At 28.1% G+C, this 22,891-nt stretch overlaps 1 protein-coding gene across 3 annotated transcripts in view; it reads left to right on the forward strand.

Annotated features, from left to right (window-relative positions):
- The window catches only part of LOC129963884 (kinesin heavy chain-like), a 95,479-nt gene extending 72,867 nt beyond the window's left edge, over nucleotides 1-22,612 (forward strand). For 2 of the 3 annotated variants that reach the window (XR_008784038.1, XR_008784039.1), the window contains exons 19-27: nucleotides 116-217; nucleotides 1,604-1,664; nucleotides 1,877-2,056; nucleotides 2,821-2,957; nucleotides 5,246-5,325; nucleotides 5,421-5,487; nucleotides 11,531-11,566; nucleotides 15,440-15,493; nucleotides 20,455-22,612. Coding sequence is in view for 1 of the 3 variants with exons in the window: in XM_056078481.1 (XP_055934456.1) it covers nucleotides 116-217; nucleotides 1,604-1,664; nucleotides 1,877-2,056; nucleotides 2,821-2,957; nucleotides 5,246-5,325; nucleotides 5,421-5,487; nucleotides 15,440-15,467 (655 nt within the window). In the remaining 2 variants the exon portion in view is untranslated. The remainder of the gene's footprint in view (nucleotides 1-115; nucleotides 218-1,603; nucleotides 1,665-1,876; nucleotides 2,057-2,820; nucleotides 2,958-5,245; nucleotides 5,326-5,420; nucleotides 5,488-11,530; nucleotides 11,567-15,439; nucleotides 15,494-20,454) is intronic. The other variant, XM_056078481.1, reaches the window with a different exon arrangement.
- The last annotated feature ends 279 nt before the right edge of the window (nucleotides 22,613-22,891 follow it).

Here is a 22,891-nt window from a genome sequence, read left to right on the forward strand (position 1 = left end):
ATTCTTTTCATAGTTCTAAAACAAAATTACATCCAGATTTCTCTCTTATTTTAAAATTGTAAGAGGTACCATTATGAAAGATATTTACTTTGGTCATTTCTCTTTTTTTTTTCAGTGTTAACCAAAAACTCTCATTGGCCCAAGAGCGGCTTCAGCTTGATTATGACAAGTTGAAGCAGGATGATCAGGAAAAAACACAGAAATTGCAAGAGCTTATGTAAGTATTTCAACTTATAAGTATCTAACTGGTTTAACAGAGTTCAGCCTCTAAGATTATAACTGGAGATGTTACCCATAATGGATGGAAGTTAATTTTTTTTTTTTTTTTTTTTTTTTTTTTAGCCTTTAAATGTTAGGCTATTACTTGAGAGGAAAAGTGTAAAATAAAAATATTGTAGATACTATAAAAGTTTATAACAACTTAATTAAATTATGTGTAAATTTAAAATAAGTAAAAGTTTGAAGAAATATTTTTAATTTGAAAGAAATTTTTGAAGTTCTGTTTAAGTATCATTATATGGAACAGAATAATTAGCAAAAATTTCTTTAAAAATTTTATTTAAAAGTTACTAGTAATAAAAGTTCTATCTCCTTTTTATTCTTTATCCAGTAACATTTCTGGGTGCTGAATTTGGAGCCATTGTTTGGAAACTTTTAAATTTGGCCAACTCAGTATCTTAAGCCAATACAACTGCTGTTATATATTTTATACTCATTTCGCTATTTTTCATGACAATTGGATTTGACTATGAAGATATGAAATAGAATTCTTCATGAATAAAGTTTATGTATAATATCAAACATGTTTCAGAATAATATACATAATTTAAAGATAATTCAAAGTTAAAAGTGAAGAATGTGAAAGTTAATGAAAACCCTGTCATTTCTATTAAGTCATTCTGAAAAAAAATCAGTATGCTATAATAAGGAAGCAAAATTGTAAGCTAATACCATAATTTTTTAATCATAGAAAGATAATAGTAAGGAAGACGAAGGCTTGGAAATGAAGGAATTGTTGAAAGATGTATTTATCTTATTAATTTTGATGTTGAAACCTATATTACGATTGCCACTAACCTTTTTTAAAGAAAAAAAAAAATCTCAGTTTTAATAAAAATGCCTTATTTCTTTTGAGAAGGACTGAGAAAAAAAAGGGGGGGGATGCTATCTTCATGCCTACGTTTCAATGGGAAAAGAAGAATTAGAAATAAAAATAATAGAAGCAATATAATGAAAATGAGTTAAATTTCTTGCTTTAATAAAAAATATTACAAAAAATGCATAAATTTTTTTGTGCATTTTTAGAGAAAAATGTATGATAATTAAATTGCTTTTATTAATAATATATATATTTTTAATTGCGGGTTAGCAGACAGATAATTTTAAACTTATAATGTGACAGAAAAATGTCACCATTTTACTTAATTTTTATCAATTGAAATTTAAAAAATATTAATTATAAGGTATGCATTCTTTATCCTAGTAAAGTAAGTTTGTCTCTTAGATTTGATATTTCTAGTTAAAAAAAAATCTGCCCTGTAACTAATAAACATTCCAATTCCACATTCTCTTTTATTGATGGTAATTTTTTTCTTTTTTTTAGGTTAATGAGTGATCGGCGAGAACAAGCTCGACAAGATCTTAAAGGGCTGGAGGAAACTGTTGTAAGTTGAAAGTAACTTCTTGAATATTATTGACTTAATTTATTTTCATTTGAAATTTTGAATGTTCGCTGTTATTTGGGTTACTTCCTTCTCAATCATCTTGATCATTTTTTTAATTTCCCATTTAGTTATATTTCAAATGTATACAACATTGATATGTAAATTTATAATATTTCATCATTGATACTCAGTAATAAATTTTGTTTTTTCAGGCAAAAGAACTTCAAACTTTACATAATTTACGTAAGTTGTTTGTTCAAGACTTACAAAGTCGTGTGAAGAAGTCGGCCATTGGGGATGACAGTGAGGACAATGGGGGCAGTTTGGCTCAAAAACAAAAAATCTCTTTCCTAGAGAACAATCTGGATCAACTCACTAAAGTCCACAAGCAGGTTTGTTTACTTTATTTTGTAAATAGCAAATTGATTTTCAAATTTTATATTTTATCCTTGAAAACAAACAATACCAATATTTTTTGTGCTGGCTATCTAAATATTTTACAGAAACAGATATATTGTTCTGATAAAAACCTGATGTATAAAATATGTTCTAATTAGTTGTTGGTGTTTTTGGTTATTTTTTAGGGGGGATGAAAAAGTTGAAAAAGCTTTTTATTTCTAATGAAGAATTCAATTTTATTATTCCACTTGATTGTTTCTTCTTTATCACTGACAGAGTGAAAATATAGAAATCATTATAATGATGTTTTATACTTACCAAAAAAAGCCTATTAGAAGTTGTCTGTCTATGAACTTAATATAAAAATTGATAAATATATTTATTGATATATTTATAAACAATACTATAAGAAATATATGAAAGCCTATCCAAAAATTTTACTGTTTTAAAAATCGTATTTTGTTTAAATCCACATTTATTGAAGAACCTTGTTTCTTCTTTTTATTAAATCTATGAAGTTTTTATTCCTTTAATAGTACAGTAATGCTGTTTGTGCATTTCCTCTTATATTGCATATAGATTTCCTCTTATATGAAAAGCATAGGGAATTTTTATCCCAAATATAAGGGACAGCCCTAATGGTAGGAATGAAAAAAATGATAGATCTGAAATCAAAACTTTTTAATAATTATGATGTTGATTGTTTTTAGTATGTATCACTGAATAATTTTTTTGAGTCCTATATTCCTTTGATTAGTTGGTGCGAGATAATGCAGACTTGCGATGCGAGCTTCCAAAGCTTGAGAAAAGGCTTCGTGCTACCATGGAACGTGTCAAGGCCTTGGAGCAGGCTCTCAAAGAGGCCAAGGAGAGTGCTATGAGAGACCGGAAAAGGTATTTAAAAAAAGTTTTCACGTTTTAGTAGTTTCAAACATCGTTTTCCCTAGCGAATTTTTAAAGTACTACAAAAGTGTAAATAACAGTAACTCCTTTTTCTTTTTCCATCTATAGGTTATTTGATTGGCCTTTTCCAGTTTTCATGTTCATTTGAAAATAATATAATTTGCATTTTATATATTTAGATATTTAAAGTTTCATAGATAAAATGTTTATAAGATTTGAGAAATTGCAGAGGAAAAAAACACCTCTGCAAAGTATATAAAAACAAATTTTGTGGATTAGTTGAGATAGAAGATTAAAGATAATATTTGAATTTTGTATTGATATGATGTTTCTTTTGGTCTTCTGGTTTAAATAATTAAGACACATTTTTTATGTCTTTGTACATTCTGCCACATATTAATTCAGGGACCCAGAGGTTATAAAAAGGTTCTAAATATAAAAATTCTTTTAGAGATCTCTAAAAAGGCCATAATTTTCTTTTATAGGCCTTTTTTTCTGAGAGCTGATTAATCTTTCCCCTCACATCAGTCTCAGAATAAAAATTTATAAAAATGAAAGTTGATTTAAATCAAGTACATAATCAACATCATTATCAGACACTGAACATAATGCTTTAAAATCATTTTCTGCAAGGTACTTGTATCCAGATTTCAAGAAACTTTGTCCTACATGCTTAAATAAAATGTTTATTACAAAATGGTTATAGAACTGTGAAGTCAGGGAATTTTATCAATCTAGAAAACTCTAAAAAATTCATAAAAAAAAATATTTAAAAATGAAAAAAAATTATGGATTCGCGTCAGCATGCATATTTTGTATCAAGCATGCGCAAGATCTGCGATTTTGCACTGTGATTTCTCTGCATCCGAGGCCTAATGCCACAAAAATTATCGTAGCAACAGCAATGAAGGACAAATTTCTTTCATGGGTGCTGCAACTTTTTTCAATTTCATTATAAGAAGAGGGAGAAGTTTATGAGTATTTAACAGCAACCTTATTGTTTGTTTGGAGAATGTTTGTTCTAAATGTTTTCAGTTATGGCAGTCGTTATAGAAACAGGTTTTGATAAGGAAGATCCAAATAGAAAAAATCTGACAAAAGTCGGGGGTTATTTTTTTCTTAGTGTCAATATGAGCCAACAAAATAACTGTTGGTCGCTTGTCTTTTCGCTTTAGCTGCACTAGCACAAGGTTGCTATGCCACCAATAGAACCGGGAAAATACTGGAAATTTAAAAGTCTGTATCAAAAATAAATAATAATAAAAAAAAAATGGGAAAAGACAAAGAATTTTTAAGTTTCTTAGTTACTTTTCCTCCCATCACCCGCTAAAGATTGCAAGAATAAATTTTCATAATCATAGCTCCCAAAAAAGAAGCAATACCATTCGTGATTATGTAATGCAGAAACTCACTCTTTTTTTACTCCCCCCCCCCTTTTCTCTACAGTTCAGTCCAGTTTCGATTTGCAAGACAGTTGTTCTTTTTCCATGACTTTCCAAAATTACAGCTAATGAGCATGTACAACACTTCTGTAAAAGTTTGAAAGAATAGAATAAATTTCTCTGGCAGGAACATTCTATCTGTGAAAGCAGCACTGTGGTGTTGATTTAACGATACTTGAGTTTATTGAATGGTTTGATTTATTATTTGGGAAATTGTCAGCTTATTCAAAGTAGATTAGAGTTTTTTTTTTAAACAACAAGCTGCTTTGAATTTGTATTTAATATGAATTCGATGGACTGTGCGTGCGTGTGTGTGTGTGTGTTTATCATATCTCTCTTGAATAAACCTGTAATAACGTGTTCTTTAAAAAAAAAAAAACTTTGTCTGGATGAGTACACATCTTCTAGTATATTATGCATGTTGATCAGTTTGTTTGCTAAAAGTAGGGAGATGTTTATAAAAATATTTATCTGAAACTTGATGATTAAAAATGGTTTCTCCTGAACATTAAATTCTTATTTTATATTGATTTTAATCAAAAATAATACAACACTATTTGTTATATACTTTCAAGAATGTACTGTACAATACAAAACAGGAAGGAAATTAAGCAAAATCATTCTGGGGAATTTAGATACTTCTGGGAAAAACACTGGGAAATTTTTTAAAAAAAAAACCTGACAGTCACAGGGAAATTCTAACCACCCTGACTAATATTAGTATTATATAACTTGAGAAATAATTTACTTTGTATGTAATATTTTTAGAAGTGTGCTTAGTAAAAATAAAAGATTTAGGATTAATAAAAAGTCTCTTAATTACTGTTTATTGAACAGATATCAACATGAAGTTGATCGTATCAAGGAAGCGGTGAGACAGAAAAATCTGGCCAGAAGGGGCAACATGGCTCATATTGGTAATTATAAGCTTATTTTTCACTTGTATGATGCCATTTGTTTTTATTCTCCTCTTTTCCTCTTGGATTGATTTTATTGAATTATCTCTTTTCAGCTAAACCCATCAGGGCTGGTCAGCCACACAGTGGAAGTGGAAATCCTGGAATTAGGCCTACTAGCATGTGAGTATTTATTGCAGATTTAAAAAAGTCATTTAAAAAAACTTCCTATGATTTCATTATTTGAATTTTAAAGAGAGATCATATTTGTTAATTCATAAACTAATATAAACTTAACTCAGTTTATGTTTTCTTTCCTTTGTTTATTGCAAATAGAAACTTGTGCATCTTGAAATCTTTTGAGGTTGATTGCTCCAGATTTCTTACATTCTCAGGTTCTCAAATTTTGTTTAAATGACATAGTTACTATTTTCTATTCCTTGAACATTGAGTGCTGACAATAAACTTCAAAAATTTTGCATAATAAATTTTGAAAAATCTTGTTAAGAAAGCTTCTTTTGAATAGCTTTACATTCTATGAACATTTTCATCAATTATGCATTAACAAACATCAAGTTTTAGTATTTCAAAAGATAAGTGAAAAGCAGATTTTGTATCAACTATTCATGTAAATATTCTCTTTATATATATATATATATATATATATATATATATATATATATATATATATATATACACAAAAGTATTAGAATCAAGTTAATAGGAAAAACAAAAATCAAATAAAAATTAAACCAAAAAAATTATTAAAAAAATATTAAAAAAAGAATCCGGCCTGAAGACTTTTTCAAGGGTCACCCTCAGGCAGGGATTCAAATAAAGGGATTTTTTCTGTGAGGACATACAGACATTGTCTAATAATGATCCCTCGTGACCCGAAAATCCCCTGAAATTATGCTCAAGAGATATACCATTTTAACAGAAAGGAAATACAAAATAACAAATTAGAAAAATAACCACAACAAAGTACAAATACAATAACAAAAATAACAAAAACAGCATTAAAATTAAAATTAAAAACGAAAAGGCCAGGACATACCATCCAACAGTTAAAGTTTCCTTGACTGTTGGATGGTATGTCCTGGCCTTTTCGTTTTTAATTTTAATTTTAATGCTGTTTTTGTTATTTTTGTTATTGTATTTGTACTTTGTTGTGGTTATTTTTCTAATTTGTTATTTTGTATTTCCTTTCTGTTAAAATGGTATATCTCTTGAGCATAATTTCAGGGGATTTTCGGGTCACGAGGGATCATTATTAGACAATGTCTGTATGTCCTCACAGAAAAAATCCCTTTATTTGAATCCCTGCCTGAGGGTGACCCTTGAAAAAGTCTTCAGGCTGGATTCTTTTTTTAATATTTTTTTAATAATTTTTTTGGTTTAATTTTTATTTGATTTTTGTTTTTCCTATTAACTTGATTCTAATACTTTTGTATCAATTCATCTGTGTTTTAGAAGTAGCTGCAATTGCGCTCTCTAAATACTATGAAGTTCCTTTTTGGTTTTAGTTTAAATAGGTAATAAATTTTAGTTGTGATTTCGAAACTGTTTTGTTTCGTTTTCATTTTAGTTTCGTTTTCAAACTTTTTCTTATTTTAGATTGGTTACTTATATATATATATATATATATATATATATATATATATATATATATATATATATATATAGGACAACCATAAAAGTATGTTAGAAATTGGTACATATTTCTTGCATAATATTATTTTTGTTTCATAATATAATGTATCTACACATTTATTATAATAATACTCTAAATTATTTATTTATACCACTATATTTTCATAGATTTTACAAGTGTGATTATTTCATACTTATTTTATCATAAATAATAATCACAAAAACAAAAGCTGGGACAGTCTGCATATTAATTTATCTACAGATTTTATTATCAGGAAAGCTCAAAAAGCATTATAGCATTTTCTTGAAACAGTACTGAACATGTAAGTAAAAATATATTGATTTCATTTCAAATGCTATTATAGACCAGTATAAATCAAATAAAGATTTGTTTCCCTGTTTACAAAAAATGCTATAATTCTTTTTGTTCCCTCTATTGATTTCATCCCTGATAAATAGTGTGTTGTATTTATTTACCTTTTATTTTAGCTTATTGATTAATGACTCATTAAAACAGCATTCCTTGAATCACAATACATTTGTACTGCTTGTGTTTTGTATTTTCTCTCCTTTTTATTCATACATTTTTCTGTTTCCACATTTTTCTTTTTTACTTTTTTTATTCTTGTATTTTTACTATGATTTTCTCTTTTATATTTATATTGTGTGTGTAATACAGCCATTGACATCTTTACCTTGAGCCTGGATTTGCCCCATTAAAAAAAAAAAATTCTCAGTTGCATCAGTGAAATTTAGGGGTCAAGGATAATCACAAATATCCATGTTATATATATGTTATTTATGTGGTACCAAAAACAGAAGGGGTGAAAGATGATAATTAATTAGATGGAACATTGTGTATCAGTGAAGAAAAATTCTATAAATTTAATCAGAAATTGCTATTATATAGACTTTATTGGGATTCTCATAAACCAGGTCTTTAAGTTTTTTTTTTAATGCGTTAGATAAGTCAGGTTTTTAAAAATCTTTTAGATAATTTATTTTTTCAAGTAGTCAATTTATATACTAATTAATTCAACTTGCTGGCTGTATTGCTTGACCAAACAAAAAAAAGTTAGAAATTATAAGATTACTAATTTTTTTTAGTTACTGTTTTTAACCCTCAATTTTTCACAAATTGTGCATTCTAAAAGAATACATGACTCTTAAATACAGTTAAAATTTATAACATTCTAAATAAAAGCAAATTTATTGTATTTATTTGCAGATTAATATATTTTTATGACACTATTATGTTGATTCTTAAAATAAAAATACTTTCTTCAAAATGAATTGTTTATATTAAAGAACATTTATTAAAACTTTTCAATTTTAATAAAGTTTTAATAAATGTGATGTAATATACAGACTATGAAAACACATAAACTATGATGATTTATTAGTTTAACTGCTTTATTAAAAACATGACTCATCACAAACTTATCCTTAGGGGGGTTTTTATTTGAATAAATATGATAATACTTTATTTTTATTTATTTGGATATATTCGGGTAATTTTAATTCATAATGTCTTATATGATTTTGAATCAAAATTTAAAAGTTTGTCCTTTATTTTTAATTAAAAATGGCATGAATGGGAACTATTTGTCAGGAAAAAAAAGAATCAAAATTGTCTTGTAAATCTAAGAAAATAATAGTAAATAAAGCAATTTTTTCTTCACCATGTTTCAATTGACATTGTTGACGACATGTAAAAAATATTGATTTATATTTTATATCAACATTTAATTCGTTTATTTACACCATTACTTAGAAGTTTTCATTGGTTCTTATGGAAGATTTCTGCAATGAAAAAAGTTCAAGTTTTGACCACTAGATGGCACTTTTTAAAAACTCCTTATGCAAAATAGCCAAACCTATAAAGAGACTTGCAGTTAGAGCCAGAAAATCATTCTGCATGCCTTTGTCATTGTTAATCATGCCATTGCAGAAAATAAATCGAGCTTTACTGGTAGAATTGTTTTATCAAAATGGCATCAATAGTTTAGCTGCACTACATTAATATCATCATTCCAATGAATTGTGAAAAGGGCCCATGTTGAAGAATGATTTGAAGTAAAGGATTATGAAATTTGAAGAGCCTGGGTGTGCTGCCAGGAAGAGGGTGGAAACTGGTTGTGAATGAAACTGTCGCTACTGCTGTGGTTGAAAGAGTCTCCAGTACCAGTTCTTCTTCATGTAGTGCTCAATCGGTGTCATGTGAGTTGGAGATTCCGTGGTCCACAGTACAAAAAAATTTTGGGATCCATTTTCAAATGGTAGCTATATAAGATCCATGGGGTGCAAATGCTGCAACCAAAGAAGATGCAAGAACTCCAAACAATCTAGGAATTTGATTGCCGATTTTTGTCGAGAATGGAAGTTGATGACTCATAGCCTTGGCAAATTCTGTTGTCAAATGAAGCACACTTTTCTTTAGATGGAGCTGTGAATAATCAAAATTGTAGCATATGGGGTTTTTCATCTCCCAGTGTCCTGTACTAACAACCACTGCATTCTGATTACATGACTGCATGGCTTCGATTTACTGCTGATTTTATTCTGTGGCTGTTTCTCTTTGAAACTCTCACTCTTCAAGGTCTGAAATGTGCTCTGTCATGAGTGCACAGTACAGTGAGCTTCTTCAGCAACAAGTTATTCCTGCTTTATAGGAATGATAATGCTTGCAAATCACTGTCTTCATGCAAGATGGAAAAACACACCACATTGGAAGCCAAATCAAAGAATTGCTTTGTGCTAACTTTGGTGGAAATCATGCAATATCCAGAGCTTTTCTGGATCCCTGGCTTCCTCATTTACCTGACTTAAATTCCTGTGGTTTGTGGTTGAGAGGATTCCTAAAAGACAGTGTTTATGGAGGAGGAATTAGGACTTTACCTGAGTTGAAAGTCAGCACTACACTTCATGATGCTGATGATGTATATACCAAGTTTCATCAAAATCCGAAAGGCAGAACACATTTTAGAGGGGTCTGAATAGGGTCGCTTTAATTATAACCACCCTGTATGTGTGTGTGTGTATATATATATATGATATGAATAAATTAAGCTTAAAGATGAGTTTAAAAGCTCAAATAAGTTTAGTTCACAGTTATTTTAGTTTTCTTATCAATACAATTTACCTAGAAGAGGAGCACTCTGAGAATAATTTAGCCTTTGTGGTCTCAAGTTGTCAAAATCCGTCACTATATGAAACACCAATTGAGTTGTGTAAGATAATATAATGTGTGTAAAATAATATGCCACAAAGGTCTATTGGCTATTAATGTTTGCTAAAATATGCTAGTAGGATATTTACAATAAAATACTGGCTTTCCTCTCATATTTTTTGCCCTATGCATTTATATTTAAATTTTTCCTAAAGTATCTCTGGGAAAACCATGTACTGTTAATTTCTTACTTACATAAATATTTCGGAATGAATATAAAATCCAGTTGAGCTGTAGTTTTGATAATTTTTTTCTTTATATTCACTATTTAATTCATACTTTTTGCATGTGTTTCCTTTTGTGCATTATTTCATAGTCCTTTCTTTGGTTTGCTCTTTTTTGCCATTTGGTCGATCAATCCCTGAGGAAATAATTATGTAATTAATTAAGATTTTAAAGGAATGTAAATGTATTGTATTTATCCTAATTATGTATTATGGGCACCTAAAAATTTTTTTTTTAGGTGCCCATAATACATAATTAGGATACCATTATTACACTTTCCACCATTTGCCAATTAAAACATTAAGGCTCATTATTAATTAAATTATTATTTTTAAATAAATTTTTATGCATTGTACAATAAATGAAGAAACATTCACTAATTATAATAAATTTAAAATGCAGGATGGCCATAAAATAACTCCCAGTTTGGTGGCATCTATAGCTAAAACAAATGAAAGGAATGAAACCACATTTCATATGCTGACTGTGGAAAGCATAGGAAGATAAATTCTGCAGGAAAAAAAAAAAAAAAAAGTTTCCTATAAGAGAAATATTGTTGCTGTCACGCTCGAACAAGGAAATTTGCATATTGAGATGGATTATATACAATTCCTAGTGCGAGTTGATATCAGTACTGTGCATTCCTTATAAAAAGGGAAGAGTAAATGACCTGTTAGCAAATCATTCTTGAATATTGATATGTTCTTGACTGTTGTTCACGATCGACTGCAAGATTTACTTTCAATTATGTATCCCTAATAAGATGCAACTACAAAATTAAAAAGATACTCTTAAAATCATAACAACCATGAGTTAATGATAACAAATTTAGCAGCTATCAACAAATTAATCAAACCCTTCTTCTCACAAATGATAACCACAGTGGCTCTCATTGGGAACTCTATGGGTAATTTCTGTGGGGAAGGACATATATGGGTAATTTCTGTGGGGAAGGACATAATTCCAGTTTATTTTCGTGCTATTTTCTGATACTATTCCCAGTTGTTTTGATTTGTAAATTTAAGATAGTAGTTTGGTTTAAAAAATTTTTTTTTTATTTATTTGTAGCAATATTCTAAAACAAAAATTGATTTCCTTTCTTTTTTTTTCCCTCTCTAGAAACAGTGGAGGTGAGTTTTTAAAACGTGATCACTGGTAAGACAAATGCTCTTAAAATTTTTTTAAATGCCTGAAATATGTGCCAATAGAGTTAATCAATCATTCCTTCTTTCTGATTCTGGGATTTAATTTTTAAGCTTAGATATCTTTATATGTTTTTCTTAAATTTTCCTAATCAATATTGAAACCTTTAATCAAGTATAATAAGGAAGCACTTTAATGCATTTTTATTTGTGTTAGGATAACTTTATCCTGTTAAGCTAAATCCAGAAGGTTGAATTTTATTTAATTAAATGTCTCCTTTAACTGATATTCTATATTACTAATCAACAACTTCAATCATTAAATAAAAAAGTGGTATATATTTGCATTATTTCTTGCAGTATAAATATGCCATTTAAATGTATACAATATGTGTTGGTGTTTCTACCCATTTTCAATGAAATGAATTTATTTAAATCTTCAATTCATTCATCAGTTTTTTAAAAATCTTTTTAAATTTAATTCAGTGAAGACATAATTCTTATAATTGATTAATTTAAACTATCAAATAACTATATGGGATATTTGTTTAAAATGTTATTTAAGTTGAACTGGCCGTGACCATACCTAAACTTATTCCAAGGATTTAGACATTAATCTGTCATAAATTTCAGCAGTCAAAATTTTATTCTTGTAGAGAATAGTTATAAGGTAGACTTTTCATGTTTGGGTGCATTTGTGGATAAAACAAACCAATAGTCCTGTTAATATTTTAAAGTATCACTTTAAAATTTTGGAAAGCTTGGGAAAATGAAATCTTTACACACAATACCCCCTCGCTCCCCAAAAAATGGTACTTTAAGTCACTAGTAGAAGCAAAAATTGATTCAAAAACTGTTTATTCAATATTAGCAAAATAAGTAATTCTAAATTTTGATTGTTAAGTTACATGCAATTTGTACAAATGAATTTGATTTAATTGAAATTATTAGATTTTTATTTCTATTTTGCAATGTGTTATTCTCCTACATGTATAGCTAATTGTATCTGGCAGTGATATCAACTCTGTATCTGGTATCAGCTATTGATTCTGAGTTATTATTCATATATGCTGTTATTCAATGTTTTAACTAAATAGACGTTTTATCAAATCAGCATTAATCAAGAATCATTTATTTAAAATTAACTGCCACTCTGATCAGATGGTTCACTCATCATATAAATTGCTTTAATTTAGTTACATCAACTGACTTGAATGTAATAATGTAAATTATTTCATTTTAGGTCAAAGCATTAATTGATACAAAAGGAACTTTGACGGAAATTAGGACAATTTCTATTTTCTTATGAGATGTACATACAATTTAATGTATATGTATATACAATACTTTAGAATATTATTTGATTCAGAGGCAGGAGTTGTATTACTGTATAGCTCAAGGTAAAAGTGCCTCTACCATACAGAACTGTTTTGAATGCTTCAGCATAATATGTCTTGGCAGTTAGGTACAAAGAAATGGTAGATTGACTTCCTGTTATTGATTATGTGGCCACATTCCGCCTTTGTATGAAATTTCTTCAAGTTTTGCATTAAGGAAAAAGATTTTTGAAGTTTTCTGGTATATCTTGATTATTCTTTTTGATGATTAAATACTTGCAGAATTTCTAAGAGTTATAGACTTAAAATGATATCTATGCTTTATAACTTACTGGATGCCCATCCATATAATTTTTGTTGGAGAACAGGATTTTTACTGGGCCACTTAGAAATTAGATTTAGAATGTTTGTGTCTTGACCAAATAAAATGTTAAATAGTTATATAGAAGAAGAAATCATTAAAAATGCAGTTCAATTTAACAAAAGAATTTTTTTTAATAGAAACATATTTTGTGTGTGTGTATAAATATGGGACGGTTATTATAAAAAAAAAAAAATTATCCTGATATATATGATCCCTTAGTGAACATACTGTTTGAAGGATAAATTTTTTAATGTAGGTATTATATTGTGCATGCTCAAGATTGTAAAATTAGTCCAACTAATTTTACAAAGTTAAAGTTGCAAAGGACAAAAGTCTCAAAGTTAAAGTTACAAGGGCAAAATCCAAAAACCTTGGTCATTACACTAAAAAATAAAATTCTGTGTCTATATTTTTAGCAGTAAAAAAGCCTAGTTAGAAATAAAGGAGAGGGGGAGAGACTGACAAAAGTTAAACACCATAGTAAAAGAGCAATTTTATGATTGACAAATTTTTTATGTGTTTTTTCTCGCACACAAAGATGATCTTATATAGGTATATAGAATATAAAACTGTAACAATTACTATATGATGGGGAATGTATTGAATCTCATGCTAAATAATACACCTGATGTTTGCACTTGGATTACAGGTATCCCTTGGACAGAAATTCACAAAAATATGAATAAAATGGCTGCGGATTATTCTGTTCTTGCATTCACGGGAAATCCTACACGTGTAACAGTTCCATCATGTATCCACATCAGACAAAACATTTCATGGCTGTGTTGCAGTGATGCAATTGGTCAACATTGATTCATTACAAGCACTCATGTTTCATTGAACTATTCACTCATACTTGTTCAGAGGACTTAGGCAATTATATATATATATATATATATATATATGAATCAAGGATAAAGAGTCTTGTTATCCTGTATTACACAGTCACTTTTTCATATGCAGTTCTTCAAATTAACATTACAGTCATTGAGAAGTATATCTTGTCTATTGACTGTGCATGTATATTGACTAAATCCAATTATAGTAGGTGTTAAATAGTATCCTGACTAACTAAAGTTGGCACACATGTATGTGAAGGACAAAGCATAGAATTTTATAGACAGGAGATTTTGGTAGCTTAACATGATATTCACCAATTCCCTGTTATATTTCTGGAACTACCTTGACAGTGTCCAGAATGAGTTTGATCATATGTGCAATTGGTTTCTTCAGATTGGTGAATTGGAACCCATAACCATTCATTTCTGTGGTAGACAGACAATACTTTTGTGCATTTAAGTAATGAAATTTTACTATTTCACTGCATTGTTTGAGGTATTTTGTTCAAGCTAGGTGACTAGAAGCAAGCACTCAGATCACAGTACCTTTATATTGGTCAAGGTAGTGTCCAGCATCAGAACTGAAAATCTGCATGCCTTCATAATTTTTTTCCAATTTCAGCTGAGATTCAATTTGTATATTCAGAGCAGAACATATGGGGTGATCTGTGAGGTCACTGGTAAAGCACCTTATGAGACATATTTGTAAAAAGTGGCAAAATGCCATCAGTTGTGGTAACTATACCATTTTCCATAACATATATACCGAAAATTGGTTACTGATTTTTATTTATCCAGGTTTGTTTTGAATTCTTGCCATTCCTTTAACTTACAGAAGATTTCTTATGGGAAGACTATCTTTTGCAGTAACCACAATTTGAGAGAAATTTCTGTATGCTTGAGAGTATCTTTTATTTGATTTGTTGTTGTAAAGAGAAAGAGCTGAATTTGTGATTATCCCCCAGCATCAAACGTTGCAATAAAAATATATTGATACCTTCGAAACTAGGAGTTGTGGCACCTTATTGAATTGCTTCCATGAGAATTGTATTTTGGCACTAATTCTCCCTTAAATCTCTGGGCAGAAGCAGTTGGCTTTTGATTTGGCAGTATTTTTTTTTATTGCTTTTCTTTCTTTACATAAGAATTAAACTCAATCAAATTATTAGTTTTAATGTAAGATATTTCTAAATTGAGAAAATTGTTTTATGTTCATCTTGTATTTTAGTGCTGTTGTTTTGGTCACAATGACATTTCATCACAATGGACACTCTTAAAGGATGTATTTAAAAATGTTCTATTTGAAGGTTTCTGTTTCTTCTTATTAAAAATTTTCTATCCTCTAGATCCCACAGCAATCAAAGGAGGTCGTAAAGCTGTTTCTCCAATCAAAAATTCAAGTAGGTAAAACATTTGTTTCTCTGATGATGATGAAATTTTGTATTAAGTTATCAAAGAAATTCTTTCTTCATTTAGTGGAAATACCATGGATTCAAAAATGTTTTAATTGCAATTCATGTAATAGCTATACTCCAAGACTAATGCTTTAGAAATTCTTAGTGCTATTGAATAGTGCACTAAGAATTTCTAAATAAAGACATTTTGGATATTTTATACATGTTTTTGTCACTTAACAAATATTACCATAATGTGAAAATGAGTTGACAAGAATAAAACATCATCCCCTTGTGTTGTATGTCATTTTTTTAAATATATTTTCCTCATATTGAAAAATTTCATGTATTATACAAACTATCAGTGAAAACGTATTGTGAAATATTCGAGATTGCCTATTTCAATAAAACAAAAATGCATGCAACTGAATAGATTATATTCATAATTTTCATTAGGCAGAAGGAAGGTTTTGTTGAAGATTTCTAGGCAATTAATTCTTTATTAGTTAAACTACATAGGCAGATTGGCTTTGATTCTGCTAAGAATGTTACTTATTTGTTTTTAGCATAAAATTTTTTGCTTGTTTATTTTATAAGATAATTTTTTGATCATAAATATTGTTTTACATTTTGTCTATTTTATGTAAAAGATATTTAACATATTTTTATCCCAAGCGCTTGCATATTGGTAAAACATATTCAATTAAAACGTATTTCAAAAACCTACTGTAAACCAGTCAATACACAAAAAATATGCAATCGCAACAGCTTCTTCACTCTTTGTTTTTTAAATAGTATTAGAAGAAAGTGAAAATTCTTCCACTTTCTTTGAAGCCATAGAGGAAGTATTGCTACAAATTATATCTAAACATAATTTTTTTAAATGAAAAATAATGTAAATTATCATCACTGGAATTATATATAATGTCCAGTGAGGCTCTATGCATGCAAACAAAAACTATGCTGTGTTTGAATATTTTACTGCCAATTTTCAGATGCGGAAACATCAAGAGAGTTTATTTAATAGAAATAAGAGTGAAATGAAAGAAAAAGTGTCTAATGGGGCAGCAGTCATGATCTAAGAATTTTGGAAAGGCACTAATTTTATTCCATGTCATTCCTTTGCGGAATTAAATTGGCGGTGGGGAGAGCCATATTTTAGATCAAATTTCAGTAATGAGAGGAATGCCTGAAAATTGCATTCTTTTCTTTTTTGCCTCTCGTTTCATCCGAATATCTGGAATTGAGTGGTGCAACTACTACCGATTTCGAACTTAAAAGAATAATTATTTAAATAAAAAAAATTAATATACCAAGTGTTTAAAACAATTTAAAAGTTAAATAATTTCTAATAACTCTATACTGATTGTCCCAAAATTTGTTATTGTAAATTTTAATTTTTTATTTAAATAATTTTCAGCTTTTGCATATAAAATTTTCCCATCTGTTTTAAACTTAACTTCTCAATGAGCTACATGCTACTTACAATTTGTACCAAATAGACAAGAAAGCGAGTTGATGTTACATTGTCATCCAGTTCTGAGTTATGTTTGAAGTTTCAAACGTATTCTGAAGTTAGCTTAACATTGATTGCAAAATTTGTACTGAAGCAGACAAGACGAATTAATAAAAACCTGTTTAAAAGACTGTTGCCTCTGTATGAAGATAGCTGTTTTAATTTCACAATCTTTTTAACATTCCTGTGTTTTTGTTAATTATTTCGATTTCTTATTATTTAGGTTTTGTAGAGGCCTGATTATCAAATGGATAGAGTAGGTAATTGCCAATGGACCCCCAAGAAAGAATTTTTGTGTCAGTAGGACATTTTGAAAATATTCCCCTTAAAATCAAAATCTAAATTTCAGAATATTTACTTAAAGATTTATTTCAAGTTTACGAATTCGCTTGAAGATCAATGGAATCTTGTTTATTTAGGTGATTGACTCAGAATTTTCCCTGCTGTCATTAAAAGAAAAAAATGCTTATGCAATTTGCGAGTTTAGGATTTATCGCTTTTACAAGAAATCTTAACAGAGAAAAAGGAGCAACATTGATCTTATGCCAAGGAGAGATTTCTGCATATTTTTTCTTGTCTGTCCTCATTTATGTAACCAGTGGCTCATATGTTCGCTGTTGCTCAGGATTAAAATATGTTCACATGTAATATATTTAATGTAAAACTTTTTCATAAAATATTATAGTACACAAAATCTTTTTATCGTCTGAAATATTTTTAATTAAAGGGAAAAGAGTAACTAAATCAGATGATTTTTAAAACCCCATAAAATACAGAGGAATGTAGTAAAATTAGTTCCATATTATCATGTGAGGACATGATGTTGTTTTGGTTAGGGGGTTTTGAAGCTGGAAGTTGCATAAGCTATGAATATTGAAGCTCGAAATCGCGTAGGCAACGAATGTCGAAACTCGAAATCGCGTAGGCAATGAATAAAGCATAAATGGCAATTTTCAACATCTTTTAATCGTATATATGTTTTACCTGCTTTTACCAGTATTGCATTATTATTATGTATGCTTCTTTGACAGCAGATGTGTTTTTAAAAGGTTGACATAGAACTATGACATCAAAGCTGCTTTTTCATCTCAAAATCGATCGAGCTCCAAAACTTTGTTTGCCAGCTAGAAAAATTGAAAATGAAAGTTTAAAAAAATTATCTTTATATATATAGAGAGAGAGGGGGGGGGGATAGAGAACTCTCGTGATTGTTTCAAACCAGTTTAAACTGGTTAATGACTTAAATTAATTAAGAAAAATAATAATGTTCTCAGATGATAACTTGAAATTTGCAATCGTAGAGTTCATTTAAATTTTTTATTTAGAATTTTGGCTGATTTTCAGAAAGAATAAACATTGGAATTTAAAAAAACTTTTTATAAATTTAGAAAATATTTGATCTGAGTTTGATGATGAATTAAAAATTTTTAAATACATTGGCTTAGTTACAATAAATTCATTTATCAAAATAAATGAAGAAAAGTATAATGGATACAATGTACTCTCATCTATACAATGGTTTCTCATAAATTGATGTAGTATATAAAATGGCACAGTCAACTTTCCTGAATGTAATAACGAAGATGAAAATTCACAGTTTATGCTTTATGATCACAGATACAAAGTTTTTCAAAATTGATGCTCCTGAAAAATTGTTATCGATTGTCAATAAATCAATAACACCTGAACTGTTGTTCATTCTCAGCTTCGAAAATCTTCTGCGCATGTTTAAAGAGGCGGTCATTTTGGCTAAACATCGTGGAAGAGAAAGATCAAAGAAGTCTATAATTAGGTTTAGTAATTAAGTGAACTCAGATTATCGCAGAATTAGGTGGCATAGTAACTGCTCATTTTTCTGTGTATCACCCCTTATCAAAGTGCAGTTGTTGAAATGTGTTAAGTCTCACTATCTTAAAATGAACAGTAGCTATTCTTAAAATGAACAGTAGCTATTCTTAAAATGAACAGTAGCTATTCTTAAAATGAACAGTAGCTATTATGGACAATGAATATAAATTAGAAAAAAAAAATAATTTTCAGAAATTTTAATTGAATTTATGCTTTAAAAAATCGAAGAAAATTTCAATATGAAATTGTACTAATAATATATAAATTAAAATATAAAATGTTTTATAAAATAATGCTTTTTTATTTAATTTTAAAATATCCTATACTTTAATTTAACAGTATTTAAAATATGTTTAAAAAGTTATAACTTTTTTTTACAATTTTGATTAAGTTGAAAGCACATTCAGTATAATGTTAAACCTAATAGATAAAAGATTAGGAAAAATGAATATCAAAATATGTTCTATGATTCAGACTGTAAAATGCAAAGTGATGGGAAAAGGGTTGAATATGTTAATATGGAGCTGGGGTTGAATAAATATGTTAAGAGAGAAAAGATTTTTTGAATGATGCTATTGATAGAAACTTGTGCAAAAAATTTAAATCATTGAGAAAAGCTATAAAGAGCAATTTTAGATAAATAAATAATAATAATAACAACATTCAAATTTTGAAAGTGAAGGAAAGCAATAGACTGGATGATAAAAGAATTCTTGAACTTTTGACACAAACAGTAAAAATAATAATAATGTATAAGTAAATAAAGTTTTTATATAACCATATTTTCTTAGTGAGATATATAATTTGCTTAGTTTTTATTTTTGTATTTTAACAAAACTTTTTAAGTCATTCATTTTTCGTGCATTAACTTTCATTGACATTATAATTTTGTAATGTTTTTAAAATCAAGTTTTTTTATATTAGTTTATTTTATTGGGCAATTAATATAACTTATTTTACTTCTCAATGTTTGATTGGCACAATTTGTTATTTATGAAATTCAGCTTTTGTTTTATTCCATGTCTGAGTACACAATACTGTTTGCCATTTCATATCAATATTTCATTCTTTAATTATTAATAGTAAAAAAAAAAAAAAAAAAAAAAAAAAAAAAAATGTTGCAGCAAAAGAGGACTATATTATCAACTTCATTTATTTTTCTGGAGGGTTTTTTTTTTTTAAATTAGAGAAGATATTATAATAATAAAATTGCAATTGTGAAAGTATTGTTTTTTTAAGTCAATGCACAAAAACTGAGGATAACAATAATAATAATGTTAAGTGAATATTTTAAATATTTGGTTAAATAGTGAAATATGTTTCTTTTTCATTTGAACTCAAAGATGATTTTATCAGATTGTATAAAAATACCTTTAATAATTTGCTAAAATTAGAAAGAATTTGATAGGCTATAAAATTGGTATTCTCAGAAGTTCCTTAAGAAGCAAGAAAATTTCCCTTAATTGTTTAATAAAAATTAAAATAACAGCTTCAAAATTCACATTTTCACTATCTGAAGTCTATTTCTTCTAATGTGAGAATCTTGCATTAGAGACCCTGTGCTCCCGTCTGCATGATTGAACTTTTATTTATTATTTTATAGATGAAAGTTAATATCTTGTCAATCTGAGAGGGATGGACTTCTCTGGAGGGTGCTTCTGATTTGCTTCCATCTGTCCAGGGATCATCAGTCTTCTTCAACTCAGCTGCACTCGGACAGTATTTATTCATGTACATAAAGAAAAAAAAATTTCCTACTAACAGCAAACCAGTTCCCGGTTTTAATATTTATTTGGTTTATCATACTTAAGTTTGTATTTTTTAAACAAATTTAGATATTTATATTAAAAGAAATCTGAGCATACATGAAAAATATTGTTGGCAAATGCTGTAAAGCTGTTAGAATCTGTGATCTGGCATTGTAATTATTAAATATTTTCTCTTTATTTACTATGTGATTATGAAAAATGTATTATTCAATCTAGATTTTATTTATTTGGGTTGTTTTTATAAATTATTTTACTTGGTTTTATCTAAATTAATTTAATCTATGCAAGCAAGCAAGAAATAGGGAATGGGAGAAATCAGAAAGTGAATGCCTGTGCATAATTTTTTATACTGAAAGATTCTATTATTTAAATTTGTAGTAGCTCATTTTGTTTAAAATTTATCTTTTACAAAGTTTTAATTGGAGGTCCTAGGGAATCATTTATAATAATCCTATAAAATACACATTTATAATTTTATTTTAAAATTTTGTATTTATCTTGTTTCTAACTTACGTGTTCAAGTGCGTAAATTTCAGCCATTTGCAAATATTACTAATGTTAAATTCAACCCCCCCCCACACACACACATACACTGCTAAACTCAAAAGAAATATCTCATCTTTTCAATGGTGGTTTTAACATTCTTTATGAGTTACTAAATCTTAATTTATAAACAAATGAGGTAAGATTGATTGGTAATATGCTGCTAAAAAAAAAAAAAAAAAAAAAACTTAAATCTGATTTTTTTTTTTTCAGAAATTAATAAAGTAGTTTGTCTCCATCTATGAAATGTGGGATACTACAATTTGATATCAGTTTGAAATAAGGCTTCATTTAAAGAATTTTTGAAAAAAAAAATGTTTTGAATATTTTGAAAGTAACAAAAAAAATGGAATATTTCTCAGCATGTTTTATCCTTTCAGTGGTACACACAGTTTCCTTTTTAAAAATGATATTAGTGAACATATCCATAAAGATGATTTCTAGTAGATATGTTTTCTTTATAAGATTTTTTTAATAATTGATCATCAAAAGACTGCCATTTAGTTATAAAAAAATACTTTAAAAAAGTAGTTTTGAAAGAAAACCACCAACCATCGATTTAAATTAAAAGAATTTAGAATGATTTTGAGTAATTAATTTAAAGATGCAATGAATGATTGGCAACCACAACTGATATGGATGTATACTGCTTTATTATGTCTACATTTCTAAGTAGATATTTATCCTGGAGTTTATATGAGGACCGTAGAAAATGTTTCCATATATCATTTTATAAAATGCAGTATAAAAAAACTTTTTTTAACTGCTTACAACTTGAAGATTTTTTGTCTTTTCTATAGTAAAAAGGGAACTGTTTTATGAAATAACACCTTGATGTATTTGTAATGTTTGTTTCCTGGTGGCTTAAATGAGTAATACAATATTTTTTATGTTAAAAGAAAGTTTAAATAATTGGTGAGGGCCTTATAAAAACTAATTTTCTCCAATAGCACTGGCATGCAATGCTACATACAACAAAGAATGTTTTGCAGCTCTATTTGTGATATATTATAGGGACAGAAACCCTGGATTTAAAAATTAACTTATTTTTCCAGTTGCTTTCTTAGTTTAAATGCAATCATTATTTTGTAATATTTAATGTCTGTGTTTTTGTAGTGTTTGATATAATTTTTAATAAATCTCTCTGCTTCCTAAGTACAAGGTTTATTTTTTATTTGAATATTCTTTATGCTTTTAAAAGAGGTTACTTCTGCATTTTATTATAAAAAATGCCTTAGAAAATCCAATGAAATGGCATAAATTTGACCAAAGAAATCATGACATTCTGTGATTTTTGTTTCCCCTTGATTGAAAGAACTGCTTCATTCTATCTGTGCCTTTTGAAAATCAGTCTTTTTATTTCTCTGTGTATAAATCTTTTTTAGATAAATATTGATGAATTATATTTGTATTCATCGGCTATCTTCAATAAATTATTTCTGACTGCTCTATGTATCTTTTTATTAATGTACATTCATATACATACAAATTAATTCACTAACTGACATCAAATTCTCTGCTTTTTGAAATATTTACAGTTCCCACTATCCTTGAAAACTACTTCAAATTATTATCCTCATAATGGGAGTCTCTAAAAAACACTTTTAAAAAAAATAGGCCATAGGAAGGACAACTACCAAAGAATCCTCAGCAGAAGTAGCTGTTGAAAGATTGCCATTTATATTATTTTCACACTACTCAGAGATAGAACTGAAATAGTTTCTGAAA

Source organism: Argiope bruennichi, chromosome 1 (genome assembly GCF_947563725.1).
Source record: "Argiope bruennichi chromosome 1, qqArgBrue1.1, whole genome shotgun sequence".
In the NCBI taxonomy this organism is placed as follows: domain Eukaryota; kingdom Metazoa; phylum Arthropoda; class Arachnida; order Araneae; family Araneidae; genus Argiope; species Argiope bruennichi.